Here is a 19012-nt window from a genome sequence, read left to right as displayed (position 1 = left end):
CTAAATTTGATAGTATGAATAGACATGTGTTATTTTGTTGTTGATTTGGGGTTTCACCCCCAAAACATTACTCAACCATGGGAGAAGTATTTTTATATCTGAGTGTCCTGATCAATAAGGTCAAGAAAGATTGATTTCAGGAGCTGTTGCTGTGTTTACAGCACAGATCATACACAGTCATTTGTAGAAGGGGATGGGAATTCTCTTGTTAACTCGGGAGTCGAGAAATCAGCAGACACATCTTACATGTCAATGGGCACTGAAAAGAGTCCTGGTGGTGTCAGTCATGGACTGAGAGGAGGAGACTGACACTGTTAATTGAATTTCCCTAGAGAGCATGAAAATATACCCTAATGTGGGGGGAGGAATGGAGGAGTGGGAACCACACAAGCTGTCAGTGTGTGTGAGCTGATAACATTGATTTACCCTTGCTAATGGCCTGGCTTGAATAAAGAATTGCCCTGAGGGAGGACAGGGTTCACTACAGTAGATCCTTGCCACTTACTAGAAATTCTTCTTACTCAAAAGAAGTCCTGCAAAACTATTACACAATACAGTTGATCCAAAACGCCTCTTTCCATTCATACTGTGAAACATTGGATTTTTCTTTTGTTAATGGTTTACACTGCCTGAAAAATTTATGTATACGGGCACACCAGGGGAAAAAAAAGATTGGTTTTACAAATCATGAAATAAATTGCTGAGCTGGTGTTGGTAACAGTAAATAAGAAAAATATATACCATTAAATTTCTCAACAGAAGGAAGGGTTTTTCAGCTCATTAGAAATTCCATGACTGTGCTAAAACAGCGTGAAAGGGTGGGGTGTAATATTTATGCAAACTTGAATCGAAAAAAAGCCACACACAAAAGATTTGCAGCCTTTTGTCTCAATGGGATTTGCCTCCAGGTACAATCAAATCACACTAACTATTTCTGTTTGGACTTAACCTTCATCTGATGTGTTCCACAGTACTGAAAAAGGCTTTTTCTCACTTCTGAACCTCTTTCACAGTGTGAGAACATTCTAGGGTGTTGCATGCCTGCATGATTATTGTGGTCACACTTGCTCTTGTTTCAGCCTTCCTGCTCTGCTGGACACAAAAACATTCTGCACGTGGGGCCGAGTGATTCCACCAATACAGCAAGGAAGTGCTTGTTTAATGCAAACTGAAAGGTTTATATATCCTCTAGATACTCAGATTTGAGAAATCTCTTTCAGGCAGAGATACATCTTAACCACCGTGTATTTTGGAGTCCTGTCTGTTTATTGCAGCACCCTACCTGCTCCTCATTCACTGCTGCTTGTTCCCCATGCAAAGTCTACAGCTTTCACTTTGAATCCAACGCATATTTTGGGTGCTAACAAATGAAAGAGATGTTGCTTTGCTTTGCCTTGCTTCAGGTGGTTGTTAGAACTCCAGACACTTCTCGATATGCCCATAGTGGCTTGGGTGAAGCTCTACATAAAGTAGGAGCTTTGTGTCCGATGCTGGAGAAGGATTTGCGAAGAACAAGCAACTTGAAGCACCGGTTTTGAGGATCTGACTTGGAGTGTGGCCATGAGCTGCATGAAACATGTGGTTCACGTGTCTTTAAACTAAATATGCATAAGAGGTACTCTAAAGTCATAAACCACCATGTGGTTGCAGTTTTAAACGGGCTTGTGCTCCTCAGGTCATGTGTTGGTAGCAGGCAAGGAGCACAAATCCCGATGTTGTGTACGCATGGTGTGCTGTCCCCCAGGTGTGTCCAACAGGTACTGCTGCTGCTTTGGGTGTGCTCTTGATTACTGGAAGGCAGTCCTTGGGTTTGTGCATCTCATCCTTTCTGGCAGAAATCCTGGAAGGAAGCTGTATTCACTTTCACCTCTGCTTTGTTTAAAAGTACATTAAGAAAACACACACACAGAGCCACAACAGCAGGATGCATGCAAGTGTTACCAGAAAGCCCTGGCCTGAGGTTGGCAGATGTCATATGGGACTCTTCAAGCTCTTAATAAGATCTGATAACCCTCAGTTTAAGATCTCCTATGAATGGGCCTTTGATGCTAAAAGAAAAACTCGTGTAACCTCTTACAGAAGGCAGAGCTGATGTTTGAAGTGGCAGCACTAGAGCACTTTTCCTGCCACGATTTTCTTGATTTTATGCATGTTCATTCCTTGATGGACTAATTTTGCACATCCGTCACCAAGGGCAGCTCTGTGTTTCAGATGTGCAAGGAATCCCAAATTAACTGCTCAAGTCTGCCTTGAGCACTCACACAGAAATGTCCTGTAATAGGAAACTCTTAGGAACTAGGATATTGAGATCTGTATGTCCCATTAGTGTGACTGCAGCTACAGTTTTAACTTGCTTATGCTTATATCATCTATTTCCCTATTATGTAAAGAGGTGAGATTTACTGATTAAAAACTTGCTGATTAAAAAAATCTACTGATTAAAAAATGTCTGCTGCGTAGACATTAGACCCTAAGCTGACTGAAGTACATACATTTCTGAGGTTGTGACCCTAACCTGGGTCAGAGGTTGCTGCCTCTTGGATGGTCACCCTTACACTTGCTGACAGAACATCCCTTCCCTAAAGTTCTTCCTAAAATTTTTTTATAGGGGGTTGGGTTTGCCTTCAGGTTTTAGTATTCCTACTTTTAAATGTTAGAAGTGTTCTGTGTGGTTTTGGATAGGTCTGTGCTGGGCAGGGTTGGCAGACGCTTATTCTGAGGAAGGTGCAGGATGCTGCCCTCGTAAGGATGGTGGCAGCAGCTGAGGGCAGTGGCCTTTTCACCTGGCTCAGCTGCAGCTAAAACACTGCAGTTAAATCACTCCAGTTAAATTTGTACAACACTTACATGTGACGTCCAGACAAGCCCTTAATGTGTCTCTTGTCCATCTGGCTTGGAATATGGCACAGAGATTCAGTAGGATTCTGAGGGAACTTCATGATTTTTGGAATTTTAGGGTGACAATTAATCTGCTTAACTGGAATTACTTTTATATGATGCTTCTTACTGATCACTAGTTTGAAAAAGATCTCTGCCACAACACAAGTGATAAGGTTTCTTTAACTAAGTGGTTTGACTGAATGTCTTACAGCTCTGCTCCTGGAGAGAGGGCTGCAGCAGCAGGAGCAGGATACAGGTTTGATCCATGGCCCAGTTCAAACAGTACACCTGAAGCTCCCATATCCTCACAAGGCACAAAGTCCTAACAAGATTTCACTGCTTCTGTTCATAAAACTTAGTATGATTTTGTATGGGTTTGAGGATAGCTGTGTCCCTGATCTCCTTCATGCTCTCTAGGTGCTCTAAAAATCTCAGTAAATAATAGTGAGTGCAAAATAAATTGTTGAAGTGTGGAATTAAAATGGAACCAGAAAATAAAAGAGAAGGCTTTTAATAAATTGGGCCACAGTGCTTATAGTTACTTACCAGCTCTCTTCATGCAAATCTAGAAGTAGCTGCCTTTCAATAGGCTAAGTTTCAGTGTGGTTATTTACATTACTAATTCAGAATAATACCCTTACTGGAAACAGATTTCAGGGGGAAAATACACTTCCGTAGAGAAGGTATCATTTTGTAACTGAAAAATGTGTGAATATGAGCTAGTAATTGACTGCAGTGGTTTAATCCGTTTTCTAAAGAAAAGGGTCTCAACGCTCATGATCTCTAAAACATGCTCTCTCAGTGACCATTAATGGTTTGTTTTGTGTCAGGCAATGTTTTTGGGTTTGGGATTTTTAGAGAGATTTTTCAGCCTCCTGTTTGAGCAGTGTGATGTCAGTTATTTACATTTCAGTAAAATGTTTGTCGTAGCTTTCAAATACATGGGGACTGTAGACAGACAGTGTTTATCCCATTGTAAAGACTGTCAGAAATGGCTGGCTCTAACAACACACTCAGGCCCTGTATTTATGTTTTATTCTCTAAACTGTCAGGCCCATTGGGGATGGTGACCATAGCCAGGGTGAAGAGGGACAACCCCCCCCAATAATACAAACTCTTCATCATCAGAAACAGAAACAATAAAATTAAAAACTTTTGAAGAACTAATATATGGAACAAAAGCAGTGTAAATGGAACATGTGTAAGCTTTTGTACTGTTCATTGTACCTTTCTTCAAATATCTCTACAGAGATTGAAAGTTGCCCTGTGTATGTGTATATAAATATATATATGATATATATATATATACAGACAAAATAGACTTTAGAAGCAAATACTCTGTTATAAAGACTCAGTATTGTTGCTTAAAGTATATTTAGGAATACAGTGAGAATTTTGATTCCCAGACTCTTGCACATGTAATTTTGGTGCTGCAGATATTTGCACCCAAGTAACTGTGTGTTCTTAGTGTAGCAGAGTGGTGTGGCCATCAAAAGGAGAACTGCCAGCTTATCTGTCACTATCTTATGTAAGTCAAAAAAAGCATCCTAGGGCATTATGTATGAAAAAGAGTGAAAATTACTGTTGTAGTGAATTTACCTGAATCATGAAGCAGTGGCTTTACCCACATTGTCTGTGTTTTGTGATCTTACCGGGTCTCCACTAGAGGACACCACTGGCAGAAACAACCACTGTCCTTTGAGTTCTTACAAGTAATAAATCTATTTAGAAGTAGAATTTCTTTCTGACAACAGGTTCAGACACCAATGTGCTTGGAAATTACACAAGTCTTTCTCCTACTAAGCTACTTACAGCAGCCTGTCTCCTGGTGTGGGTGCATAGGGACTTACCTGGATAATCACTGTGTATCCTGACAAGACTTACATGTGCAATCACACAGAGAATTCTGCAGAAAAAGTAGAAGTACACATATGCACAGTATTAATTTAAAAAGGAAGTAGCCACATGCCCACAGTTCAAGGGGTATATTGATGAGCCAGGGTTGTTGGTGCTATCACCACTTGGCAGGGGTTTCTGAGCACGTCGGGGTGTCCATCTGCAGCACTGGAACAGCTCTGCAGCTGGGCTGCAGTGCAGCACTAGCAGGGCACCAGCAACAGGGCTGAGCTCTGCCACAGCTGGCAAGGCACATCCATAGCTGGGGATGAAACCAACTGGAAAGGCTCCCGAGCCTGCTCCCTTTCCACCTCCCCCTTGTGACACCTCAGTGGGACCCTGCGGAGCTCTTGCTACCGTCATGGTGCAACCTCTGCTGTTCTCTTACATGATGTGTGTCTTCTGGCTCTTGGCCAGGTGAGCATTTTCATGCACAGTGCACTGGTTTACACCAAAAAGCCGTCTTTTATATCAGGCAGTGGGCATTTCCCAGCCAAAGTTTTAAAAAACAAAATAAACACTCACATACCACCTTAACTGTGCTTTCATCCTTATGGGTTTTGTTCTCTGTGAAAGTAATTGCTACTCTTACTTGTTATAATGAGAAGTTAAAACTTTAAGGTTCATTTTAGCTAAACATGTGATGTATTTCTACGCAAATAGTGGATTCATATTTTAATCCATCCATTAATTTTTCAACTCGGGATACTCCTGCAGTAGCCAGTTCCAAACCTACAGTGATGCCACATGAGGGGAAGTCATTAATCAAATGTACAGCTGAATTATAACAGTTTAAAAACAATTTAAAGTTCAAAATCCAAACTTTAGGATGGGTATTGAATTACAAGACATAAAAATAAGTTTTAAAACTTAAAAATAATTTTTTTTAAAAAGTAAAAAACTAGTAAGTTTTTTTCTTTAACTAAAAAATAAGTTTTACCAGCTAAAACTAGAATTCAGACCCTTGGAACTTTGTATATTGCCGCTGAAAATGTAATAATTTTGCCAACACAGAAAGTAACAAAAGGAGTTCTGTATTTATGCTTCCTTTGTTGCAAATGTCAAGTACAGAACCTGAATCAGAGCATGAGCTCTAGAAAGGGTAAAGCAGATATAATTGGTGGAAAAGATGAGATGTAAGTAACCCTCCTCAAAATTAATTCACTTCCTTAAAGCCTATAACAGTGAGAATTAGAGAGTTTTAGTGTATAGGTGGTCAGCACTGAGTGCCAGTGATGCACGGTGCCACTAAAACACAGCTTGAAGAAGGTTCAGCAGTGTTCAAAGCCTGGACTATCAGTATTGTCCTGTAACTACCAGTTTATCTGCAGGTGGTCCAAGCTGCTGTTGGTACTAGAAACATCCCCTTCTCTAGCAACTGCAGCAGCAGATTTGATAGTCCCAGCACAGAGGCTGTGGGCAAACACAGGAGGAGCTCTTTGGACAGCATTGCTCAGCCAAACAGCCTTTCCCTATCACTGCCTGGAAGAAGTCAACAGGTCAGGTTTGTGTTGTGTGCTGCAGGTTGGGCAAGGCAGCTTTAGCTCACCAATAATTCGTTTGCCCAGACTTTCTGTAATCTGTGGATTAACCTTTTCCCCAAGATGAACATATAAATAGGAACTTGTTACTAGAGGTCAGTCACAGAATATTTTTTAACTTGTTTGCTGGAAATGGTATTAAAAGGCAAGTTCAGTTCACAGATAAGCTCTGCAGTGTTCTTTTCCAAGATTATTGGGAGGTTAATTTATGTGCACAGAAACTACATGTAGTTGAAAACTGCTGCGGGATGTAATTAAATGCTGTCAGCTTCCAGTGTTGTACTAATTGTGGCTTTTTGCTGTCAGATCAGTCTTCTACGTCAGTTTAGAACTAATACATCATATCAGAATGCATATAATGGATATTTATACATTCCAGGGTTCCAGCAAAGTTCCTTCACTACAAGACAGGAGGTATGTTTTAGTGTCATTAAAGCCCAGGCACTGATTTCTCAGTGATGAGAACTCTCTACCCAGACACATTTCTGCCAATAGCAGATCCCAGTTTAGAAATCACAATAAAGTAATGATTATTATGGTTTCTAAAGAAATTTTTGTTTATTTTGGTCTGATGGTATATATATATACACACACATATTTTCTTTGAAGTATTTTTAAAATTCAACAGTGATTTGAGACCATCAGTTCTGACTCAAGAACGTATCACCCAGAGGCCTTCATGGTCCGTTCTGATGTTTTCAGTACCTCACAAATCCACACTGTTCCTGTGCCCCACAGTCTTTTGTGGCTGTCGTGTAGATGAGCTGATGGGAAAATGGTCCAAGAGGTTACAAGAGAGCACCCAAGGCAATCAGGGTGAAAGCTGTATTTAGAATTCAAGTGCCCTTGACTTCATGACAGGTCTTTAAACAGCCACTGCTCCCTCTCCTTATGTCCTCTCCCACATAATTTTAATATCTTCAGTTTGGCTTGATTGCACTGGTTTCCATAGTTTAGGTTCAGCAGAAATCAGCTGCTTTCTAGTGGCTGACAGCTCTCAGCAGTGACCGGTCAGATCCAGTGTTCAGAGAGACCCAATTTTCCTACTCACCGGGCAATTCTTTGTCCAATAAATATTGAGAGGGGACAGGACAAGATCAAGTAATTGTGCTTTTTATTTACCTGTTTGGGAATTTTTATTTGTGGGATTAATCAGAAAAGGTCAAATTGGCCTCAGCTAATGGAGCCATCTGTGGAGATCCAGGAGCAGTTGTTCCTCTTACTAAGCCTCTGTTGTTGCTTTCCTCCTTTAATTGATGCACTTACTAGATGCCCTGTTATTTATAAATAGACCAAACCTTTATTTTTAATAAGCGCAAGTGCTGCAATGCTCAGTGCTGTCTCAGAATATCTATGAGGATAATTCTTGCTTTCCCAAGCAGTATTGTCTGTTTCCTGTTATGCTACTTGGCATGGGTGAAAGCAGCTGAACAGAGAGCATGGAATTCACTGGGATATCTTTACCTGTCTTTCCTTTATGGCTTTCACTGACTCTTGAGGCTTCACAATTAGAATTGTGAGGGTTCTGTCCTTGTCAACAGAAGTGCAATAGCGTGCCTCACTGTGACTTTACTGGTGAACTGAAAAGCCACTGTGGAACTCGGAAGGAGATTGTGTAAATAAGGCTCGTCCTGTTCAATTAGATCACACAGTGAGTCAGTAAGGAGTCCTATTGAATTTGGTTTAACCTTACAATGTGGGCAGGTGTTTGCAAGCAGAAAAATGAATTACGTATATGATGGCATAGACAGAAATTAGGTTTATGTGCACAGGGTTTAGTGTTTTCAGGACAAGCCTAAGAATCAATTTCTTAGTATTGGTATTGTCCCTAGGCCTGAACCAATTTTAGGTTGCTTGTCAATAGTAGACTTCCAGAGGGGATAGTTGAAAATGCCTCTTCTTTTATTTTTGATGGAGTTAAAAAATAAGGTGAGCCTCATGTTTATATTGCATTTGAATGCTGTATCAACTGCTTGCTTTTTCACCCTTTTTGTTCTTAGGTATTTGTCCTCCTCTGTGCTAAATACAGGCAGTGGAGTTGCAGTTGGCATACCTTAGCTGTGGAGTGAAAAGCCAGTGTTACCCAGATGGCTCAGGTGCCAGAGGCACCTTTCCATGGGAGTGTGCAAGTACTGAGCTCATGCACTGGGTGAAACACCTTTCCCAGGCCCCTTTCCTGCCAGCAGGTGCCAGGGAACCATCCTCTCCTACCTGTGGAAACACACAAACAGAGGAGCTGCCTTATCTTTAAGGTTTCAAAATCACCTTTCAGCCGTCAGAATTCTCACTTTGCTGTGCCAGGACAAGGTGGGATGGAGCATTTCTCAAGGCCTCCTTTCTGGGGCTTTACCCCATAAGCAGTGCAGGAGGGGAATGGATGTAAATACATGATAGATATTCCTTAATGTGAACTATTACCTGCCTCCAATTCAAATGACACTGAGCCAGTTCAGGCACATGTTTTAATCCTAAACTAGTTTTCCATTGATATTCAATGGTTGAAATTTTATTGTGGGTGAATTCACTCATGTTTGTAAACCAGTTTGAGATTTTCAGATAGAGTGGGGGATTACTAAAACACTAATTTCATTAAAGAGAAGTGTTGCAGGGAGTAAAATTGTCTATTTTAATAGAAAATGCTACTTTTTTGTACTCTCCAGTGATTTTCACTGTATAAAGTCTGGATGACACATGGACATATGTGTCCATGGGTTTGTATGTGCATGTAGATATACTTGTGTATTTATTTAAAGGGAGAGGAAAGATTTTTTAAAAAAAGGTGGAGCCAGCCCAGTATTCAGTTGTCTGGTTTGTTTTTCTAAGGGAGCTTTGAACTGCATTTCTTAGCCCCTGGCATTTTAGATAGAATCTTCAAACAGTAGATAAAAGGAAAGAAAAAAATTCTTAAGATGGATTTCAACTATATTTTACTAATTAGTTATTATTTCTTCCATCAGTGAACAGTTTAAAATAGAGTTGCACAAGTGTGTTCTTTCAGAAATAGAAGTCAGCACGTTTCAAAGTATTTGGGTTCCATTCAGAAATAATTTCTTCTGAAATACTTTAGTTCCTGAGGTCTGTTCAAACGGGCTTTCCAGATCAGCTTCTGATTTGGACATTCTGCAGGACCAGCAGAAAACATTCTTTAGGCTGATGAAGGAAAAATCATTGTTCTAAATTTCCTTTTTAGTCTACATGAAAATATTTATTTTGCAGGTTTGTCTTTGAGGGAGGGTCTACAGCAGAGTATTTCACTTAGTTCAAAAATATTTCAAATAGTCAAAATGTGCTAAAGTCACATAGAGCAGAGATAGCCAAGCTGGCATTAATTCATTTGAGCTGTTAAAGCTCAGCATTATTTCTGATTCTGCTCTACTTATTAATTAATAATAATACTTTAACAGGAGAAATGTATGGAAGTGAGTACTTTGGTCCAGGACACTGGATTTCACCCAATAACTCTTGCACCAAATTAATAAATTATGATTTAACTAGGATCATAGTTTTCTAGGAGATAATCAGGTTTGATTTAAAAACTTTAAATTATCGAGAGTCAACTATATATGCTAAGTATATTATGCTCATCATTAATTACTCTTGGCATTAAAAAAACCCCATTTTATTCTTACCTGAATTCATTCAGTTTCAGCTTCCAAATATTAGCTGTTCCTGTGCATTATCAGAAATCTTCTTCCCATTCAGGTCCTTCCACACTGTCATCCCATCATATTTTTACTTTCCTCAGCATAAACTAAGTTACGCTTCTGTCGTGCCTCCTGGTGAGGCAGATTTCTCTGACCTCTTCTTTTCTACAAGTGTTGCAGTTTGCCAGTGCCCTGTGTAGAGAGAGGGGAGCAGCAGTGCAGGACAGAGGTTTTGGTCCCACTTCTGTCCTGGAATATTGAACACACAATCCAAAAGCTGTTGCAGAGTGGTGCTGGCTTTATTTCATTCTGTCTTTCTGTATTGCCCACTGACTTGTATAAATTCAGCAGTGATCTTGCCCCGGTTTGGTTTTATTTCTGAAGCACACAGTTCAAATTATGCGACTGCTTTAATGAGTGTAACAAAAGCCAGCCAAGTACCAGCACAGGCCAGTTGGCCTTTTCATGTGTTTCTTTGTTGGCCACCTTGGGTAGGATGAGGCATACATGTAAATCACTCTTCTTGAGCTGTGTGTATTTTTCTGTACCAAATGTCAGATAATGAGATGAAAACATTATATTGAACTTTCTATTTAGTCTGCTCATTTTCAAATTTGCCAAATATACTTGTGTCCTCGGGTAAGTGGTGCTTTGGAGGGTGCCACAGATGCCAAACCCTGATAAAATCTACCCTATCTTGTTAATGAACACACGAGCAGTTGTTCCCCATCTGCTGCCTCTGTCTGAAAGGTTAGGAAGCCCTTCCTTTTTGATCACAAAGGACATAATTATTGTCTGTAGAGGAGTCAAGTACAAAGACAGTCCATCTAGTCTGACCACTACTACACTGCAGGCCACCAAAGATTAACAGCTGCTTCTCCTTTGATTAGGTTAGGTAATAACAGTTACTTTAGTTAATAATTGGATGGATTCCCAGGCCATGTAATTCAGGTTTAGGCTGTCATTTTTTGCTGGCATGTAGCTGAGCTGTATTACTGGAACAGAGCCTGTAATCCTATTAGTCAGTTGTCATTCGAGCCATAGGAGAGAAGGGAAATTCAGATCCATTAAGGTGTTGTAACAGGTAGGTAAATAAGTTAGCCATGGTTGCCCACTGTGCAGGGAGCTGTCTTACTGGGGTTTTTTTACAGGATTAATTTTAAGTTTCTCAGTACGTTTAATTCATTATTAATCCATAAAATGGTTACATGGTTTGTCTAATTTATCACTGTTTCTGTTTACTGTGCCACACATGCATTGGTGTACACACACTTTCCACTAAGTTACTTGATTCATGCAGTGTTCTGCCTAAGTTAGTGGCTGTGTGCTTCAAATGACCAGCTTATAATGGTCCAGAGATTAAATCCCTGCTTACTGTCACATAAGCTGGGTTGGCTTTCCTCCTGTACAAACAAGACCACTGCAGTTCACAACGATGGGCTTGGGAGGGATAAGGAAAACAGACTCTTGTCATGGATTGGTTTTCAGTGCTGTGTCTGCTGCTCCAAGGGACCGCATCTCTGTTTTTGTTTTTCTAATGTTTAAGACACATCTAGGTGGCATCCCCAAGGTTTTTGTGCCTCCTCATCTCTGTTAAAAAATGCATAGATGACAGTAATAATAATTTTTGTCTACTTGTTCATTTGTCCCTGCTCTCCTGTGTCACCAGGTAACTTCAGAGCATAGAAATCCTTTTGTATTTAAAAATCAAATTGTTTAAAAATGTTATTTGAATAGTTGTGAATTTCTGAAACAATGTATAAAAACCTGTTTATATATTTTCTGTTGTTCAAGGAACATGAATCCCATGATATCGATTGCAGAATAACCCTCCCAGTCTAAATGTGCAGCCACTCAAAGAACTGTTCCTACAGTGAAATTATGAAGCAGGTTTCATAAACAGGAGAGCTAATTCATTTGGGATACTAAGTTAGAAGTCTGGAGGCTTCTTTCAAGCAGCAAAAACATGCAATGCTGGTTTATGCTCTTTTCAAATAGGGATTTAGTATTTATTCCCTGTCGGATCTATCATTTTTCATAATCATATGATGCCTGATCTACTCAGAGCTTTGGGTGCCACCAGAGTAAAAGTTGCAGTTACCTGAAAAGGTCTTTCATTCTAACACAGGTTCAAATGGGGATCAATTTAAATAAGAATATTATGTGAGCAAGGGCTCTGAGTAACTGAGATTCCTCAGTCCACTTCTTTTGAATTTCTATTATAATATGTATCAGCTAATGTAAAGCTGATGACAGGATGTTCCAACATGGGAGATTTAATGCTGTATGTTCTTTATAGCAGCTCACCATTACAAGGTCTTGTCATGGGCAGCTGAGGGATAATTTCTTCTTCCAGTGTGTCCTCCAGTCTCACAGTGTTCACCCTGAAAATGTCAGCAGTGCAGTATTCAAGTGACTCTTCTGCTCCTTTGGGGACAGGGCATGTTTTCCTTTCAGCTCCCATGGGCTGCACTGGCCCAAGGCCAAGCCCCAGGAGCTGTGCCCTGATCCTGGGATTCCTGACAGCTGGGCACTTAGGTGGGGACCGAGGTTGTTCACACATGCCAGATACCAGCAGCTACTTTGGCATCAACATTGCCTTCCAAGAAATGGGTTAGAAGCCCTTGAAGTTCTCCATCTTAAAAGAATCACTGGAGATAAATATATTAAATGTTGTGCTAAAAGTCATGTATCCCTACATGGCAGTTTTACAGACCTCTGTGAGCACAGGTAGCAAATGCTGTGCTCATGTGTCTTCCCCATCTTTGCTGTTGGTTGTATCTTCATTTTACATGCTCTCCCATGCATATAGTTAGGGATTTCTTTTCACGGATAAGCATCAAAATGCTAATGAATTTTTATGAGTAATCTGGAAAGAGGAGTAGTAGGACATATAGCTAAATCATATAAAATCAGAAGAAATTCTGGGCTCCCTTCTGCTTGATAAAAAACCGTAGTAGTAACAGAATTTTTAAAAATGCACATGTGTATTTTGAGAAGTATACCTGTATTTTAGTAAAGTATTAGACAAAAGTGAACCAGGCACTCTGAAAAATGTCTGTCTATAAAAGAAGTGATGCTCCAGATTGAAATGGAAGGAGAGCACATCGGAAATTAAACAGCTTCAAAATGTTTATATGATTTTTAAAATAGATACGGGACAACCTCCCCTCAGAATAGGGAGACGTTGCTTCTTTCAGTTTGGCTCTAGTGACTGATTTGGGATAGGGGGAAGTTCCTTTCAGGACACTTCATTACCAGGTATTTATGGAGAAAAGAGGAGTTCTGGGAAAAAAAAATCACAGATAAGAAAAGTTCACATGAAAAAATAGAAAAGAAAAGGTGGAGTTTAGCATTAAAGAGAACAGAGAGTTGAGAAACAAGCCAAGCAGGAAAAGGAAGCAGTGTACGAGTTCAAGAACGGAGTGATTGCTGAGGGGAGAAACAAAATGAATGCAATAAATCGGATGTAACTCAGAGTAATGGGATGAAATAGAGAAAGGGCATATTTGGTCTAAATGACAGGAAAGACTTCTTGCCACAAGAGCTAATAGGTTGTGGCATAATCTCCCTTGAGAAACAGGGAAAGTGAGAAGTGGCAAGAGCTGGGTACATTTGGAACTGGAGGAGCAGTAACAAATCAGCAGCATCACAGAAAGGCCGCCCTCATTGCTGTGCTGCACAGCCACACTCCCAAGCTCCTCGTGTGCCTCCTGCTCTGCACTGCTCAGGGTGTGCCCATTCCCAAGGCAAAGGCACACTGGAACTAACAAAATCTCTCTTTTCACCTGGGAAGTTTTAAGCTGAAGCGAGCAGGGAAAGGTTAGAAAGGCCCTGGGCTCTGTCTGGGGGTGCTGCAGCACGGGGGGGGAGCAGGGGAGGAGGAGGTTTGAGAACTGTGGCTGTGAGCCAAGGTGCTCAAATAAAGTCAATAATGATGATTTATGGCGGGACTGTTTCTTTGCTGTTTGGGTCTTTTCTTTATGGCTCTACCAGGAGTTGGTAGAAAGTGTTATTGGGAGCCAAGGGAGCTTAAGGAGGCAGGGTTTTGAGATTTTTTTTAGATGGGAGGAAGAGGAAGCAGAGGAAGAATATATGAGTAAAACACAAAAATAACTGCAGTTAAGGCACACTTACTGGCCTCACTGGGCTAAAATTAACTGCTAGAAATTATACTTCTCAGCTAGCCTGTAGGAAATCACTGGTTGATTTTCTTAACTGCTTGGTAAGTTGGCACACAGATTTCCACTCATTTGAGGCTAGTTATTCCTTGGAAGGTAAACCTTTTGGTTGTCTAAAAATCTAAATGTAGTTCGTATTAATTGTGGAAAATGCTTCCTTTTTGAACATCTGACTTCTGTGAGCAGTTTTTCTGTAGCTTGTAAATCAAATACAATATAGCTGTTTGCTCGAATGAAACTTAATGGAGAGAAAGTTGCATGATTTAAATAAAAAGTAAGATATGTACTTCTGTGTGTAATGTCTCATCTCACAGGGAAAAATGTTGTCCCTCTAAATCATATTACAGCTGTTTAATTATTCTTGTAGTTGTTCAAATAAGGATTTTATTGTCAGAGTCACTAGGAGATTTTTCTGTTACGGAGTGTGTTACAATAGAATACATTCTTTACAGACTAACAATAATCGTGTTTATAGAGGATGTCCCATTTTTTCCCCATGTGTGAAGTGCTTGCAACACTGGGGGGAAAAAAGAAGAAATTCTTTCTTATTAACCACAATATTATTATCATCATCATCATTGACAAAATCAAGATGATCAAATACAAACTGCCAATAAAAACTATACAAAATTAGTAGCTTAGAAGTAGAGAAGAAGAAGATTTTACTTGCTTTACTGTAAACAGAGGAGATTAAACCAATTTTGCAGGAAAGGAAAAGAGTGCAAGTTCTAAAATAGTGGATCTGCTGCAGCAAACCCCAGTCATTTGCAAACTGTGATAATAATGATAGGATGGTATTTAAGTGTAAAATTGTATATGCAAGTTCCAAGTGGACACCTAGGAAAAGGGATCTGCCTGAGCTATTTTATGCATATTTACAAACCAAGCCTGGAGGTTTTCTCCTGTTGGAAAAGTTTGTAAAAATGACAAAGTACCCATCTAGAAATTGTCTATATTTTTAAAATCATACAGTAAAAGCAGTATAGCTACAAAGATAATAGCAACAGATAAAGGTGAACTTTATTAAAATCCCTATAACTGTATGTCATTACAGAAAATATGGTATTCAAGTGTATTGCCTGTGTAGTACTTGATATGTATATATGATAATTGAAAAAAATAACACCTGAGAGTTTCAACTCATCCTTGTGCATGGGCAGTGAAATGGTCTTTTTCAAAGATGTTCAACATGATCAGTAAGTGCCTTAAGGATTTTCTACATTGACAGAATCCACAGCTGTCAGATGTACACTTTATGTAGACAGTTTTTAAATTTCTGTTGGTTTTCTTCTGTGTTTGTGTTTCTTTAGAACACAGCAGATAAAATTGCGTTCCGGGCTGCAGGAGGATTGACTGCCCTTGAAAATGTTCTTCAAACAGTGACTTCTCCCACCAACCTGAATGCAGCTGCACGGGTTCCCTTTAAGTAAGTATGATGGGTCCTTCACCTTCCACTTAGAGTCACTAGAATATTCATTTCATATCTGCTGCTTCACTGCTTCTTCTTCTCCTAGTCCCGTGTTGAACTTCAGAGCAAAAAATCGTGCTGTTCTCTATGCCATGGAAGGTGAAAGACATTTCCACTCACCCTCTGGTTTCTTAACTTGGTGATTTTTATTTTGAGCTATGATATATTTGAGTAGCAGCTAATTGTATAAAAAAAGACAAAACATTTAACAGAGGAGGAGATATGTATCTTTTGAAGTTAGTCTGCAAAGATCTCTAATGGGAAGCAGGGGAATTTTTTAAAGTGTTGTAATTCGCTGGAATCCGTCTGCTTTTAAAATGAAATAGTTGTAAGATACTGCTAGCTGAAAGGGCTCCTACAAACAGGTAAATCAAAATTCTTGTGGATTAGAGAAATTCCTCTTTACAGAACATAAGAATGGAAGGGTTTAAATGTCTAATCCCTGAAAAAGAAGGTGGTGACTAAGCAGAATTCCTGCAAAAACTGGTGACTCAAAAGCAAGTTCTTTTCCCTAATCTCTAAGTGTAGTTTTTATACAGTCAAGAGCACATAGGTGCTTTCAGAGCAGAGCTGGGTATGGTTTTAGTACAAGATGAACCAAACCCAGGATACCCTGGTGTGTACCATTGTCATCATTTGTTTGTAGATACTTTGTAATATTGGTATAATTGTAATTTAGGCACTACAGTGTGAGAGTTTGGATTAAAACTGGCCGATAATATGTTATGGGACATGCGTGTGAAGTGCTGGGAAAGAGCACTAAGGAAAAACCATATTTTTAATATCTTGACATCACACTTCTAAGAGAATAAATAAAATGCCTGCTTTTGCAATTGTGCCAAATGCACTTGCTGCAAGTCCAGCCAGCTCCACTGGTGAGCAGTTCTGAGTTGGGCCTATGGTGAGCAGCTCAGGGACAGCTTGGGGCTTCTTCATTTGTGCCGTCTCTAATTTTGAGTTATCTCATCAATGTGGAATAAGCTTCACAAGGGACAGGATTGCACTGTGTGCCCACATAAAACCTAGTTTAAATTGAGCTTTAAATTCTTAGAATGTGCACCTTCGATTCTTGTTATTTCCTTTTAAGAATAGTCTTGTGCTTTAGCAGCCTTTGAGAGGTTTGAGAATATTGTGTTTATATTACTGAAAACATCGTGCTTGAAGTTTGTTAGGCAGTTTGAGGATGTATTAGTTCTCGAAGGAGTTTGTGTGCTGATAAATAAAGCCCCATGTCAGCCACATTTGTATAACAGAAATCACATCCAAAGAGTTGATCAGAGTTCTCCTCTCTCTGACACTATCTCACACCCCTTTCAGACCAGTGGTCTCTCAGATTCCTGAGCCTGTTCATGACTGAATTATAGAAAGTTTTTGCATCTTTGAAAAATTCTCTAAACATTGTTTTATTAACACAGGTTTTCCACTAGCTGTATTTCCAAAAGAAATATGGGGGCAGAAGAGAGATTAATATAAACTGTTCTGACAACACTGTATGTTAAAAACATCTTCTGAAGAACTTTGCTCCACTCCTGAAATACAGCATTTCATTCAACTTCACAGCAAACTGCAGTCTCCACTTTGTAGGCATCTGGCAGTTGGGAAGTTATCCATCAGATTGCACGTAATTTGACACAGGATCCTGTACTCTAAAGCAAACTGCTCTTGCAGGGTTGGTCTGCAAGAGTCTGACTGCTTGAGTCTGACTTAGAGAGTCTGGAGTCTGCTGGAAGTGGCCCAGGGAACTTGGTGTTGCTGCATGGGATGCAGAGCCTCCTCTGTTGGTATTTCTGTGGTCTTTTTGATGGAGAGGAATGTTCTGTGCAGAATCTGCACCTCAACTGTCCAATAGTTCCAGAGGGTGGGACCTTCTCTGAGCAGTTTGAACCAGGCACAAGCCATGTTTGTGGGTATTGGTATGGTCTCACTGAAAGGATTTAAGAAATTTTTCACACACAGAGTGATTGAGGGAGGTTCAAAACCAAAGGACAATCATAGAATGTATTTAATTCTTTAAATGAGGAAGAAAGTTCAGATCACATTTCTCATTTAATTTTGAAACGAGTTTGAAGTTACTTTTCTTTCTTTTGTGCAAATATCATTTACATCCTGATTTCTTGAACTTTGAATCTAGTGAACCAGCAGTTTTCTCTGTTTAAAGACAAAGCAAAGCCCTGTGGAGAGAAGTTGAATTACGAAGTTTCATGAATTGCCCTCCAGTCTTCCCCCAGCCAAATATGCTTTTCTGAAGGACGCCACTGTACTTCAGACTGTTTGTGGGTTCTTGGAATGTTTAACCATTTGTACTCATCTTAAATTGGGAATTGTCTGTTGCTTTGTGATGAGGATAAGCTATTTACAAGTAGGTGAGGAGATTACATGGGCTATTATCTACATCTCTCTTTCTCCAAAATCCTGGCAGTATGGTGCAGCTCAGCTTTAATCCCATGTCTACAAGATAAAGCTTTATTATCAGAAGATTTGACAATATGCCTGTTGTTTTGTACCACTGTCCAGCTCAGTAGTTAGGAGCAGCAGGACGGGAAATGCTGTGAGGAAGCAATAACATTTATGAGACAGATGATACATTTGGTGTTGGGGCAATTTTTCTCCCCTTCAAATAAATCACTGGAAAAGGGAAAGAAAAAGCAGTGGGTTATAGCAAGTTTTATTTTTGGTGTTAGCATAAAAATTAATGTCCAGCCGCATTATTTCTTAAAGCAGCATTTTGTAGTTTTCCAGAATTTGTCCACTTCTCCACAAAACAGTCAGCAGAATTTGTAAAGGTTTCAGAGCTCTACAGTGTTTTTCTTACACTTCTACTGAAAAGCAAATGGGAGCTGCACAGCGAAACAATTTAATGCCTTAAGATGAAGACCAGGAGATGAGTCTCATCCCCTGAGTTGCCTTGCAATGTGCAGCTCATTTACCCGCTTTGTGCCGTGACACGCTGGTAACAAACCTGCTAACAAATGAGGCTTGTAGGTTTGTTTAATTAGCATTTGGGAAATGCTTTGACTTCCTTGAGTGACAAGTATTTTAAAAATTGGCAGTAGCTGTGTAAGGAACAAAGTTGGATTTTTGCTACAAGCTAAGATAGGATTGAAGTCAAGTTTTATGTATCTTCTACTTTCATACAGTTTCTTGCATCATTTACTTAAAGCAAATATTATCAGGGCAAAAAAGCTCAAACCATAATTACATACATAAAAAGAAGAAATTAGTGCCTCCATAGTATTTTGTGTAGCATTGATACAAATGACTTTTATCAGTGAGAACTGTTTTGAACTAAGAGCTGGTTTTATAGCTTGTTCTCTGTAACTTTTACTTGGGTTTATGAGCATACGCTTCTTAAGCTGCAGTGTTGCTGTTAATGCATTTTTATAGGATTGTTCACAAACAAAC

The 19012-nt window shown here is 39.7% G+C and overlaps 1 protein-coding gene across 2 annotated transcripts in view; it reads left to right on the top strand.

Annotated features, from left to right (window-relative positions):
- Positions 1-19012, top strand: part of SCAPER (S-phase cyclin A associated protein in the ER) — a 136389-nt gene that overhangs the window by 70675 nt on the left and 46702 nt on the right. For both annotated transcript variants that reach the window (XM_039557826.1, XM_039557828.1), the window contains exon 24: positions 15453-15568. In XM_039557826.1, coding sequence (XP_039413760.1) covers positions 15453-15568 — 116 coding nt within the window. The remainder of the gene's footprint in view (positions 1-15452; positions 15569-19012) is intronic.

This window comes from Corvus cornix, chromosome 10 (genome assembly GCF_000738735.6).
Source record: "Corvus cornix cornix isolate S_Up_H32 chromosome 10, ASM73873v5, whole genome shotgun sequence".
Lineage (NCBI taxonomy): Eukaryota > Metazoa > Chordata > Aves > Passeriformes > Corvidae > Corvus > Corvus cornix.
The sequence above is the reverse complement of the archived record's forward strand: the minus strand, read 5'-3'. Positions and strand labels throughout refer to the sequence as shown.